The 14,493-nt window shown below is 39.5% G+C and overlaps 1 protein-coding gene across 2 annotated transcripts in view; it reads left to right on the forward strand.

Annotated features, from left to right (window-relative positions):
- The window catches only part of TRHDE (thyrotropin releasing hormone degrading enzyme), a 223,567-nt gene that overhangs the window by 166,676 nt on the left and 42,398 nt on the right, over window positions 1–14,493 (forward strand). For both annotated transcript variants that reach the window (XM_009463186.2, XM_087766876.1), the window contains 2 exons: window positions 5,893–6,026; window positions 6,125–6,180. In XM_009463186.2, coding sequence (XP_009461461.2) covers window positions 5,893–6,026; window positions 6,125–6,180 — 190 coding nt within the window. The remainder of the gene's footprint in view (window positions 1–5,892; window positions 6,027–6,124; window positions 6,181–14,493) is intronic.

A 14,493-nucleotide genomic window follows, 5' to 3' on the forward strand; every position in this document is an offset into this window, starting at 1 on the left:
ACAACTATGCAGCATCTTTTTGAGATGTAATTTGTTGTCCTTTGCAACAAATCCTGTAGAGAGGACAGTGCCAGGCCTTGGCAACTTGTCTGACAAAGTGCATCGTCTCCAAGATGTTTCATATTCAACGTAGCTCTTCACACCCGTTTGTGGAAAGTATGTAGTTATAGTTTTGGAAGGTTTTCATTTTGCAGGTGCTTCTGCCAGTCTCTCTTCTCCTTACCCAGTGAACCATAGCATTTATGTAACCATTTTTATACTCTTCATTTCATATACCAACCATCAAATGACCCTTTTACTGGCTCAGTTTGCCTGGCTGTGTGAAATGAAGCTGTCTCTTTTGCTCTTGGAGTGCTGCACAGATATGTCACCACCACCTTTTTCCCTGTTACCTCCCCATAGCCATGAATGAGGCCATTCTGCTTCAGGCGAGTGACAGCTATTAAACCTCTGAAAACTAAACCAGTCACAAAGGAGACATCTCATGATTAGCCTTCCTATCCAAGCTGAGGTCAGAGACATCACGCTAAGATGGCTGCAATGCTCTTTGTGCTACAGTCTTGCAGGTCTGCCTAATGATAGATTTCACCAGCACTGTGGAAATCATTGGTGTTACAAACTTCTGCTTTTGTCATAGATCCAAGGCTTGTTTCTGTTTCTCCCAGATAAGTTGCCTCTTTTGTGGTTGCTGTAATGATGTATGAACATAATGTCCACAGTGTTTTGGGATCAGCCCAAAATCAGTAGTGGGTAAAAAGTCAAGGACCAGCTTTGAACTCAGCCCGTCCCCACAAGACGACTCCTTAGCAGGGCTTGTGGGAAGGTGTTGGCAATTGCTACTGAAGGTGTACTAAGTATGGAAACCCAGGCTCACCTGTCATGTTTCTGCAAATCCAAGAGAAGTGACCTTAACCTCAAGTGAGGAGGTTTAGCTAGCACCCATTTCAAACAGGTGAGCAAGGCTTTGGACAAAGGCATACTTGGGTATGATTGTTCTGGTGCTCAGGCTCCAGGCAGGAAACATCTGCATGCAACTCAGCAAGTGCTGCTCAACTGACTGACACAGCTTTACAGTCTGCCTCCCTGCCCTTTCCATCCCCACCTTGACTGCTTTGTTATGTCCCAGGGAAATATGCATGGAGCTCCCTGCCTCTGGTAAATTGATTCTCAATCAGACTCCTTTTAGTATCTCCACAGTATTGCCCTGAGATGGGGGAAAGAAAGTTCAATAGGGCTGTTGCCTTCCAAACAGCAAGTCCCAACTTACTATATTATGCCACCTCCTACTAGATAATCTCTAACTGTAAGCCCCTTGACGATCTGATTCTCCTCCATGAAGTGTTTTGTAGAAGACAGCTGCTTCTGAGCTGGGGTTTGCTGGCTTCCCACTGGGGAATAAAGCATTAGTGCAGCATTAGAAAAAACACCGTTTCTTTTCCTTTCTGAGACTCAGCTGCTGAGCTTGATCCGTGTTGCTTCCAGACTCCACTCTTTTATCTTTCAAAAGTGGGAGGAAGGGAAGCACTGTGAAGTAAAATAAATATATAGGTCCTGCTTTACAACGTTAGCTAGCCATAGTGAGGACCAGGGATAAAAGACCTGCAATCCTGGTATGATTTTGACAGTGAGGCAGAATCACTCCCCTTATTCCCAACAGCTGAGCAAAGATCCTAACAGTAGACTGCTGCTTGCACTGTGTATCACCTTAGACATTAGCAGTTCCATCATATAGGCATGTTAATGGATGGAAGGTAGTCTGAGGAAAGAGTATGTGAGACAGAACGTGATCATATTTACTAATGCGCTCCATTTATTGTGTTATTCACTATAACAAAACATTTTTTTTTTCAACATGGAGCTCTGACAACATGGAAAGTGAGATGGAAAGAACTTTTTCTTCTGGTTTACCTTCTCCACATATGAAAAGTTCTTGCAAAAAGATTTGCAGAATTTAGTTAAAGCCAATATCTTTTCATGAAATATTGTGATTGTGATTAAATTCCTCATGGAACATTGTCTTTGTCAGAAAAATTGCACTTGCTTTCATGGTTGGCATGAAATTGTGCTACTCTTGTGCAGTTATTTTTGCAGGAAAATGGAGTCAGTTCTCCCAGTAGGGATTCTACCAGCATAAACCAATTTCCTAGTATGCTAGAGGTTTATAAAATGAAGAGTTAAAATAACAACTGTGAGTCTGAACGCTTGAAACGATAGTAAAACTGTGTTTAGCACATGCTCTTGTCAGCGTTGGAGTAGTGTCTTGCAGAGAGGTTCCCTTCACCCAGACCTGCCTGACGAGGTGCTCGTGTTGCCCTGCGGAGGAGCAGGCTTCCATCATTCCTGCTGGTTTTGATGGAGTTGAAGTTGCTCGAGAGCTGAGAGAGCTCAGAACTTCAAGCCACGTGTGGTTAGCACCAGCTGGAGGACTGTCTCACACTTCCAGAGCAGAGAAAATGAGAATCAGACCCTAACTGATTTTCTTACTTCAAAACAAATGTCATAAAATGTAACCATTTCCTCCTAAATGTCTTCTATATGTGTGTGGCAAAACCGGAAGTTTCAGAGCAGTGTTATTTTCTGAGGCATCCAGACAAAACATGACCATGGAAAAATACTTTCTGATGGAAGAAGATTAAAAAAATTTCCCGTTAATCTCAAATACAACTGTGTATATATATTTTAGATGGAATTTTAAGAGCTGAACTAAACCCATCAAAGATAGATTTCTTCCCAAATGAAATCTTTGTTGTTGTTTAGAAAGTCATGAATAGTTTAATATAGGGTTTAACACTGAATGACTACCTTTTCTCTAACTATAATACTTTTAACAGGAAACTAATAAATGTGTTTGTGGTAAGTGGAGAAATTGCCCAGGTGTATAGAAATTTTCAGTGCTGTAATTGCCAAAAGAAAGAATTTCTTTTCTAGGAAGGCATGAGAATCAACAGACTCAAACATCAAATTCCAGTAAATTATATAGAACTATGTGAAGCACATGCATCAGGCAGTCCCTTAAAATAACCACCTGCTTATATGAGCTGGAAAGGCGTGAATGATTCCTGTGCTGTATTTCAGGAGAAGGTCAACACATGAATGGTCTTATCGAAAAATAATATCAAGCGGTTATGGTTGGGTTTAAACTGACCAAAATAGCAATAATGCCATGGAGCTTTGAAAAGATACTGTTCTCCATTAAAGCAATATGCATTGGAGGTGTTGCATAGCTGTTACTTGTGAAATAGGTTATTTTGAACTTGTCATATTTGACTGACAAGTATCATTCAGTGCTCTATTAAAGCATAAGTAATTTCCTCACTTCGTAGATCAAAATATAATACAAATACTCAAAAAAGAAAAAAATGTATGTAGTTTTTTTATTGCATCTGATTTAGAAAATTTCCATTTAATGTATTTATTTACCCAGTTATTGATTAATGTGTGCTCGTAGCCCATTTGGTATGCTTTTAGGTATCATAGAAGTGCAGGCATTAACCAGTTACACGTAGCTACTTTCAGCTATGGTGGCATTTAAAGGTTAGTTTGCAACAGAAAAGCATGGGCGGAAAGCAGTACTGTGTTAAGGTGGTGGGATTTTCTGCCAGGTGTGAGCAGTCTGCTCCTGACCCCACATGGCAGTATGCCCCTGAAGACCCAGAGAAACACTAAAAGTCATCGTTCCCCTCAGCAGTCTCTCCTAGATATAGAAGTAGGTATTTTTGCTGTTGCTCTTAAGAAAGCCACTAGGTAGATAAGGAACATAGCTGAGCTTTAGGGGTGCCAGGCTGTATTCACAGCACCACGCTGGGTAAACTAAATAGGATGGGGTAGATCCAGATTCAAATTCCTTCTCTCTCTGTTTTACAGCAGATACTTGATCCAAAACTGTTCTACTGAAGTGCCTTTATCACTATGCTGTAAATTGTTATAATCTTTCACAGTATTTCTACAGTAATGTTTTTCTTTGTATAAGATTCAGCGATCTACACAGGTCTACACAAGTCTTCTGTAAGTAGGCTGGAGCAACTGGATGATTCTGACTTCAGGTCCAGTGAAAAAAGGATTTAAACAGAGGAGCAACTTCAGTACAGCAGTCTAAGAGAGTTTGCTTAGGACCGAGCTATATAGCCCAGTGTTTAACAGACCCCTGTGGAAGGAAGAACACCAGGTGTTAAAACCTTGTTCCCAATCAGATTGCATGGCAAAAGCAGCTTAAGTGCTTTGACAGTATGAATGCCTGGGAAGCCCACAGAGTTGTAGGGCTTAATTCTGTTTTTCTCACTTAGTCCCATTTCTGCAGGATATGTTGGCTCCTAAAGAATGTGTCTGCTTGGCGCTTTATCGCAGGTAACTAAATGGATGTAATCAATTTTTTAACTAAAGCTAGGGGTCTGTATTTTTTGTCCTCAATTGTTTGTATAGAATAATTAAAGTGAACTAGTGAAAGTCAGTTAGACAAACCTTAAAAGAGCAATAACAGTTGAATTGAGTAGGCAACAACTGAGTTATCCTGAGCTTGATATTTCTAAAAGAAGTGTATTTTCAAGAGATTTTAATTATGTCAGAACTAGCTAGGTGAGAAGAGGACTTTCTTTTTCAATCCTGCAGCTTTTTATTTGGATTTGTGTGCATAACGCAACTCCATGAATTTAATGTTAAACATATAATTAGGTGGTTTTAGGATTGGGGTCTTGCTGCTCTTTGTATTTTTTGCGCTTTAAAATGATAGTTAATTGTGTGTTTGCTAGAGATATTTACTCAAGGGAGAAGCATAACTTTTATCTGTAGTCCTAGTCATCTATTATTTCCTCAGAAGTTACTTTTTATAAGAAAGGCTGAAACAAATCAATTGCTTTAGTAAGTTGAGGTACTAGATAGTATGTGTGAATTGTTAAGACCATATTGTTAACTTTTTTTACCATTCATTACTTCCAGAGAATTCAAGCACACGAAAAAATTCCCTGGTGGAATTACATTTAAAACAAATTTTATGTATTTATTTTTTATTTTTAAAAATGCAGGAGAAGACTGTTCCTTTTATCAACAGTGTACAGACTAATTTTATTATAGTAGAAAAAAAATGTTGCTGAAGTTTTAGTGAGTTGTGGTTCATGATCAGTTTTGTCAGAATAATTTACTAGATTGAAGACTTCTTCAGGAGACATTGAAGCCTGAGGCTTGACTCCATGGTGATTCTTTCCGTAGTGAAAGAAGTGTATGTTGTGAGTTCAGCGTGTTTTTGTTGTTGAAATCCCTGGTCCTGCAAATAGTTGTGGACTGCCTGACTGTACAAATACTGGAATAAACTTAGACTTTCAGCCCCAAAGTGATTACTTAAAAAGAAGGGAAAGAGGAAGGACAAGTTGGTTGATATAAGGTTAATTGGTCTAGCTCTAAAGGGGAGCCTCTCAGTGGTTAGTAGCTAGAAGCTGTACAACTGAAAATACTTGAATTTAAAATCCAATATAAAAGCTTCATCGACTACACGCAGAAACACTTAAGAGTTTATATTTTTTTAATCACAGGTTTAGTCTTCTGTCTGTAGCACATCCATTGAATTATTGGAGTTATGGTTGTAGAAAGCTATTTTAGCATGGCCACAATCAGTGTACCAGACTCAAAATGGGCACCTCTCGTATAAATACTATTTGCCAGGAAAAAAACACCCTTGGAGTTCTGCGTGGGTAAAAGGTCCCCATAGGAATGTCAGCTGGTGTCTCTCTACATCAGAACAGATAAAGGAAATTATTAATGAAACACAATGGTTTTGTTAGTCTTTGAATTAATTTTACTGTCTTCATGGATATTTAAAGAAGGAGAGAATTTAACAGATATGTCTTTAGAATTTTTAAATTTAAAATCGAGTCCCCTTCCCATCTTGTTCTTTTTTTCCAGAACACCACAGAATTCCTGCTTTGGAAGAGGCAAGTTGGTTGCTGGGGAACATCAACCAGACTGGCTACTTTAGAGTTAATTATGATATTAGGAATTGGAGGCTGCTAATTAATCAGCTAACAAGGAATCACGTGGTAAGCTCCTCTTCTCATCCCTAAAATGTGTTTTGATAGGTGAACCTTCACTGTTTCATCACCCTAAATGGTTCAATTTTTGTGCTTGCCCCTCACAGGTTATCTCTGTCAGTAATCGAGCAGGCTTGATTGATGATGCATTCAATCTAGCCAGGTATGTTTTCCTGAAGATAATCTATCCTCATACACATTGCTGCAATAATTCATACAATCATTAACTCCGCAGTTGAGTGTGTTTCAAAGTTAAATATGTTTTAACCACACTTTAGTTCTTTTCCCCTTCTGCCCCCCCCCCCCCCCCCATGTTTTTTTTTTGTATGGCACATAAATGTAGCACATTCATTGCTCTTGATCAATAATTGCCATAGGGTATTTCCGAGTCTGGAGAGGTCTGATCAATTTTGCAGCAAGTTCAATTTAACACATTGGAGATAAATAATCTCTTTCCTCTTTCTCTAATGAATGAGGGTTTTTTCTTTTGTTTCTCCCTAATGCCCCACCTCTCTTTTTTTTTATAGCTGACCCTTGTGCTGTATTTAATTTGTGATGGAAAGCAGCTTCAAGCTTCAGGAATTTTTTTTGCCCTGACTTGTACTGTTATAACATTTTTCCAATATCGTTCTTTTCTTGTAATCTGCTGAAACAGACTCTTTTTCTGCTTGATGCTTTTCACGCAGAATGAAAAATCAGAGTTCCATTGAGCTTTTCTGCAGTTTATACAACATTTTGTGTTTTACTATGATCAGAGTCAATAATTAACACGTATAGTGCTGGCTGGGTAATACCTTCTTTGTGAATTGAGGCAATGGAATTGTCCCCATTTTGAAATCAGGACATCCAATATGGTGGTAGTGAAAGTGTAAAATCAGAGGAAAGTAGTGGAACATTTCAAACTTTTTGATTCTTGAAGTACCTGGGAACGTTGCATCAGTAAAGCACTGTGATGTCAAAGGCAGCATGAAAAGAATTCCTGATATTACTGGCTTTTCTGTTTGCTAGCATATTTATAGCCATATTTGAGCAGGGGCTTGCAAGAATTGGCAGTACTGAGGTACATTTCACTACAAAGAGTCACTAGAGATGTTTGAGATTCAGGCACAGTGTCACACAGAAATTATGGCTCAGTGATGTTCCAGCATCACTGCAGTAAAACATAGTTGTGTGCCCTACCATTCCGTTCCTGCTGTCAGGGCTAGACTGAATATATGACATAAACTAGTGATTAGCCCTTACTTAACAGTCCAGAGATGTAGTAGGGAAGGAGGTGTCATGGGGAGAGAAGGAGTATCCATTTGCTTTTTGCAGTGGCCTTCATTCTTGCCTTGTGGCACCTTCCCATTGGCAACAGTGAAGGACTGGAAATAGGTCATCACTTCAGACTTCAGTGGAGCGTGATTTGTGTACTCTCTGGCTAGTAGAGTATTGCAGAGTATTCTGAAATATCTAGACTATTAGAAGAACTACTAAATGTTCAGTAACGTAACAGTCTGTTCCAATTTTATTTGGTTTTGGCACGTCAGAGAAGTAGTGTGCAGTTCCACAGAATCAGTGTGGCGCTTTCTTCTTTTTCCATGCACGGAATGCAGTTAGATGTGGCTAGACTTCCCTGAAAATCTAGACACTGAAAAAAGCTGTTTCTTAAGCTAATTCTTGTAGGTGAGTATTTTTCTTCTGAGTCAGTACTGAGACAGTGCTCTAGGATGTATTGTTCATGAAGCATAAAGGCAAGGTCTTGATTAAAGGCTCAACCTGCATTGTCTGGCCAAGTTTTGTCTACCTAAAAACCAACGAGAGATTAGATAAGTAATGCATTCCTCACTTGCTGTCCAGAGTAGTTTTATGGTGATACTGGATCCTGCTGCTTTTTTGGAGGTAACTATGCCAGAGCACTGTGAAGTCTTTCACAAGACTTTTGTTAACGATGAGCTGCAGCGGACTGCTACTGCATTTGCTACTCATGCACCGTGGAAAAAAGTAGTTAAGCTAAATGTTTACAGTGTATACACATGTGCATACATAGATATTACTTATGAGGAAATATTCTTCCAACAGGGATATGTAGCGAGATTCCTGTTTCTTTAAAATCTCTGCACAGACTCCTGTCAGTAGATTACCTTGAGTATGTGCCTTACAAGCCAGTCTGGGTGAAGGAAAGATCTGCATGTTTGCAAACAGTAGATTTATGCTCTGTATTTCCAAGAGTAGCAATAAGATATGTGGACCTGGCTAAACCTGCCACGTAGGGTAGAGTTTTTGTTGGTCTTTTTTTACTTTATTCATCTATCATCTTTCCTATTAAAAAAAACCCAAACAATTATAGTGATGCTGAAGTTAGTCTAATTGGCTATCTGACTGTATGGTACCTTTTTAAGAAGAGTTTGGTATTTTTTGTTTTCATTTCCCCTCTCCCAGACAAAGAAAGACAAGGAATAGGCCTAATCCTTGCTCTGTTCCTTTATCATGAGTAGGACTGGAGAGGCATTAAGAGACTGTTGGAAGAGGAGTGTGTTGGGGGCAGGCCTTCATGGCAGAGTGCCTGAACTTCTGGGATTACGAAAGCAGATGGAAAAGCTCTTGCTGGGACAAGCAATGGGGAATTGCATGCTGACGCTGCAGTGCAGCACAGCTGCCCCTGCTGTGTCGGGTGCTCCGATGTGACACAGCAGTGTTCCTATAACAAGCTCCAAGGGCTATCAAAATCACACAGACCCTTTCAATGTCCTCAAAAAGACAGTGTTCAGAAGGCCACCATCAGCGTAAAAGCAGCTTAGCTTTTCCCCCCTTGGCTGCAAGGCACAGTGCAGAAAGTCGCTTCACTTTCTTTTGGAGCAATACCATGGTTTGGATGTTACCTGCCTCGTGGATGCGGTGCTGATTCAGTCTCATCTCCAATGCACAGCATGTGTTTCTCTCTGTCCATATAATGTTACGTGATGGGGAGATTAAACGCGTACAATTGTCTCTGACTGTGACATGAGAAAAGGTGAGTAACCTTATTGACCAGGCATAGAGGTAGTAATTGGTAGTTTAGACCTGACTTCTGAGAAAACTGGCTGTTTTTAAGGGTAATTCAGTCCTCAGTTGTGGTCCCTAGTTGCACTGATGTGTTATCTTCTTGTCTACAACTATAAACATACACATTTTGAGAGAGAGAAGACAACTGTGGGATACATGCTTTTATTTTAATCCCTAGCTATTATTTTCAGTGATAAAACAATGCAAAAATGAAAACATAACTTCTTAAATTCATGCTGGTCCTTTTTAAAAGAATTTCTGACATAAACAGTTCTTTTTACTGTACTGAAGAGACTGTATTTCTTCAAAATACCCTGTCCTTAGAAACTTCTGAAGTACTCCCTAGTGTGTTGTTGAACTTGATACAGATAATGTCCATTCCACACCAGAAGGGTTTGACTCAATTTTTGCACTGTCCTAGTATGGTATATCCTAATATGATATTTCTGTGTAGTTTTACTGCTAATTGATTTTGTTTGTGGAACAAGTACAGGTCTTATCTTTAGTAAAATTTAATAATATTTAGATCTGGATAAAGATGAAAAAAATTACTCATATAAATTATTTTGGAGCACCACTTTTTTTTTTTTTTTGAAAGGTGTGTTTGGTTTCATTCCTCCAAACTGTTTATTATCCTTTTAGTGTCCAGCATAATGATTTCTCAAAAATAAGCAGCATAAATGAATTGATACCTCCAAGGAATATTTTAAGCTCTGTAACTTTAATTTCGTAAAGTTTTACCCATTTTATATGGAAATATATTCCTTCTTCTTCCTTCTTAGTGTATTTTGGTTCCATAAAATTAATCAAGCAGAGTTCAATTGAATAATAACAATAAAACAGCTACAGCTTGCCCACTGTGTTTGAATTCTTGCAAGCTTGTTTGTTTTTCAGATTTTTAAGTGCAATTCTGTTCTCAGCTGTAGTATATGCACACACCCTGAGGATCTGAAGAGCTGTAGCCTTGGCAGTAACATAGTGTATGGAAATACATGCCCCAAATTCTTGAGCAAGAATAGCACCTTGGCACTCTCTCTTCCCATCTTCTTGAAGATCCTTTATCTTGTGGGGATGTTTTGTATGAAATTGCAGTACAATTTGAAAATGTTAATGGTAGTAAATGGGATGTGTTGACTGAGAAAACTGAGGGAAGACAAACAGAAGTGTGGTTCTCTTCTAAGCTTAAAGTGAGCAGAGGGCAGTTCAGATAGCTCCAGTAAGTAGTGTCACAGGAAATAACAGATATCCTACTGTTTCTTGAGAATGTGAGTAATGTTGTCAGCTTCTCCTGTCTTTCCTTAGCATAAGGGGTCAGTTAGTGACTATGTGAGGTGGGAGACATCCCAAATGTAGACCTATAAATCTGAGCTTGTCACCTTGCGGTGCAATGACAGTTAATGGAGAGAAACATGCACCTGACCTCTCAAAGCCACTTAACCACATAGGATAAGATAAGTTACCCTCCTAATGTCAAGAGTGTTGTGTCACCCCTAGTTCTTCCTTACCTGGCTCTAAATCTTCATATTCACTTCCCCTCATTAAACTAGTTGACTTAATCCAATATTATGTCAAAGAAATAGGTCTGGTTTGTATTCAGTGTTAATCCGTATTGGATCAGATGTGACTGTGGATACCTATTTTACTGTCATCTAAAATAGTTATTCTTCCCAGTTCTGGAAGAATCCATCAGTTTTGTCTCTTGAAACCTAATGTGTGCCTTATACCCCTTTGATCCTGCCTGCACCATAGTCAGCTCACCGTGTTAAGGTGGCAGCTGCTTGGTTTGCATGCCAGTTGCTCAGGAAACCGTTTTCTTGATGCTGACAATCTGTCTTACTCTCAATTAATATCTTATCTTCTGTTCTGCAGTGAAGAGAGAGTGGTGGAGTTCCTTGGATACTCCGATTTTCCTGACGGTTCACTTTCGGGTGGGTCATAGGCCTAGTGACAGTGCAGTGCATGTCAAGACTACACTCATTGGTTCCACATTAACAAAGGCCAAAGATAAAACTTGACAGTAGTTTTCTCATATTTCTTAGCAGCATTTCTTTGATGTTTATCAGAAACTTTTTCTTAACTGGATTCATGAAAAAGCATGAAGCGGTGTTGTTAAATAATCGTTCTTCTGCTTCAGGGATGGATGGCCATGTTGGAGTGCTGCCCATTTCCTTTCACAGATTAGTGCAAGAGTGAGCTATAGTCTCTTCAGATGAATCTTTTTTTAGGCCAGAAAAGCCTGCCCCTGTAGACTTCACAAATATAGGGAGCTGTGTCAGAAATGAGCAATGACAAAAAAATATACCTTCAGAATTATCTGTGAACTAAGTGACTTCCCTGCTGCTGGCTTCATGAGAGTTCCTCTCTCAGAATTTCATTCACCAGATCAAAAGCTGGAACCTGGTGCAGATACATGATGAGTTATGATAATTGTTTTCCTGCCGTTAATCAGTTCTTCTTGGCTTGCTTTTTTCCAAGCTGTGAGTTCTGCTGACTCTAGAAAACCAAAATCTGAGGATAAGGGAAAAGGCAGTGCCAACCTACCTTTTGCTATATAAATCCAGATTCTCTCCCTTGACACAAATTCATCTTTAACAGCTGGTGCATTTGACTCCAAGGTTGATTCCAGAAGTAAAATACTGAAGTAAGCTAATACTCACTCCAGATCACCTTCTTACCAACTTGAAAAGAGAAATTAATTTAAAAAGTAAGTCTCAGTTAACCAAGTATAGCCTTTGGGATCTGGAAAATTATGTCTTTAGGACCCCTTGTTTTATTTAAAAAAAAAAAAAAAAAAAGCCAACAAATCAAAGCCAACCCTCTCCTTATTCCTTAAGTTAATTCCTGGATGTGGAGTATTGCTGCTCAGGCAAAAACATCTTATCTATTCAGCTACCTGAGGCAGCACCATGCCCATAATGATTAGCTGATCTTATTTTTGGAAACTGAGAGTTATCTTGTAACTAAGTCTCTAGTTTATACACTTCCATATAAAATTACTGCTAAATTGGAAGAATGTTTTCTTGAAGTTTCTGGTGGAAATACATGCATAACAAAACTAAACTATGGAGTTGAAGTGATCTTCATTGTTGTTTTCCTTCTCCAGAGATTAAGATTTAATTTACTGTAGCATTTGAAGTCTTCCAACATATCTGGGCTAATTGGTTCCATGTTACAGTTGTTTGTGTTACCTAAAGTCCTGTTCAGTGTAATGTCAGGAAAAGTCAAAGCGTTTGGGGACTCATTTAAAATTCTGGGGCTGGATAATAAGTAAGTGACAAAGGTAGAAGTTCTCATCTAGCCCGATTAATGTATTTCAAAATGTTTCAAAATTTCAACAGTCACATCCAGGGTTGTTGACCTTGTTTTGCTTGGGTATTCATAAACAATCATATAGGGTTCATTTAAATGAATAAACTGCAATTTAACTCCAGCCTTCATTATTACTCCTGATCATATTTGCTGATAGTTCAACACAGAGGCAAACAACAGATATGTTAAGCAGCTCCCTTAACTAGTGCCTCTGAGTACCAGTTAAGGGAGTGAGTATTAGATCAATAGTTTGTATCACGCTTGATTAATAGTGGTATAGATTTACTATTTTAATAAATGAGGCCTCATCTAAATTATTTCAGCAGATGCCATAGTAACTCTCTTTCACTGTCAGGCAAATTTTGGTGATGGTTCACCAGCAATTGATTTAGATATGGCTTCCTACAAAAGTTGTTGGATTTCCTTTGACATAAATATTCTCTCAATGGGCCAGAGCAGCTGCGCCTTCTTCAGAGAAAATAGGAAGCTACAAATATTTTAAGGTAGCCATCATTCATTCCATATGCTGCGTGTCAGTCCATATGTTCTGTGACATATCACAGCCTTGATATCTGCTTTACATGGAGATACACATTTCAGATAACGTTTGCATATGTTTGTACAAGAAGAATCAAAGCGATTCTTGAGAGTAAGCACACTAAAACTCAGTTCTGCTTTTGTAGTAGGTATCATATGTGCATCTGATCCTGTTGCATAGCTAAGAGCAGTAAAGCAAATTGTACAGCACGTTCCAGGGAACTGCCAGTGCTGTGGGAGCATCCTGGACAATAGAAAAACCTGTTAAGAGCCAGGGAAGAAGTTGGAGAAGACTCTTCAGCATGTACAAAAGAGAAACTGTAGATCTGGGTTCTCTGCAGAGTGTTTAGTGCAGGGGGTAGGTCTTGGTCTAGTATACATCTGTCTTGTAGAAGTGGGTGATGTTGTTAATCCACATCCCCACAAAATTTGCCTATGCTTCAATTATCTCTGGTACTTCTGAGTTATTATAGCAGTAATTGTTTTATCCTGTAAACTACATTAACTCTGTTCGTAGCCAAACCAGGTCAAACTGTCAGGAAAACATGCCTCTGATTTCAAGGGAGTGAAAGAATTATTTTTAGCTAATGTTTGTTAGCCCATTGTCTTTTCACCCCATGGTCTTGGTCTGTTATAGTTCAAGCTGGTCTCTGAAGTCAGCTTGGTATGGATGTATCCATGTTGCAGTGCAGATGCCAGGGACTGCTGTGTAATGACAGGGGAGGGGAACCATCTGTGAAATTTGTTTCGGGAACATGAATTAAATCAGGTCTGAATTTCTCTTCAAGAGAATGCTTAACTTGGAGTTCGAGGTTAAACAAGAGGAGGAGAGTGGCATGAGTGGAGCTTGCTGAAGGCTTCTTAGCAACTTTGAGTATGGGAAAGGGGGCTGAGAGGTGCAAATATGGCTTCAGGAATCTGTGTTGGTGGGGCAGGGAGAGGTCTTCGTCCAGCCTCACAACTTATGCCATTCTGTGGGAGCCCTGTCCTCTCCTACCTAGCATACAACTGTTCCCTGTGCCTTCCTCTCATCTACAGACCCCTTTTTCTTCCCCGGAGCTGCCTGGTCAGCCCTTTTCCCCACCTCCCTCACCTGTCCTGTCACAATAAGCAGCTTTTTTTTCCTCCTTACCCTTATCCCAGAACCCCATTACTTTTCTTCCTGAGGGTTTGGCAGGACTAGTATGGAGACCAAAAGACCCTGCTGCTACCTTGGTCAGGGTAGCAGCAACGAGCCACCCTAAGAGGCTGGAGGTGCTGCTTTAAACACCCTGTCGTTTCGCAGCATCAAGAAAGGATATATGAATAAAAGGCAAGAACAACTTTTCTAGCTAGAAAGGACAATGCTGATGCCTCATCAGCATAAACAAAATAGTCTGCCACTTTAGGCTACTGACTGCTTTGCCTGCTGTTTTGATCTGACTGCACGATTGCTTCTCAGAAATGATCCTACTTTTTGGGCTCATCTGACTGCTGTTGGCCAGGATTGTTCTCTAGAGGAGGTCTGATCTTTGTCAGTGTAAACTCTATCCACCTGGCAGAACATACTGCCACGGTGAATTTTTGAATTCAAAGTGCAGATTATACTTTCAAGGTTTTTGGTCTT

Source organism: Nipponia nippon, unplaced genomic scaffold (assembly GCF_047370975.1).
Source record: "Nipponia nippon isolate SJK-2023a ecotype South Korea unplaced genomic scaffold, ASM4737097v1 scaffold_3, whole genome shotgun sequence".
Taxonomy (NCBI): domain Eukaryota; kingdom Metazoa; phylum Chordata; class Aves; order Pelecaniformes; family Threskiornithidae; genus Nipponia; species Nipponia nippon.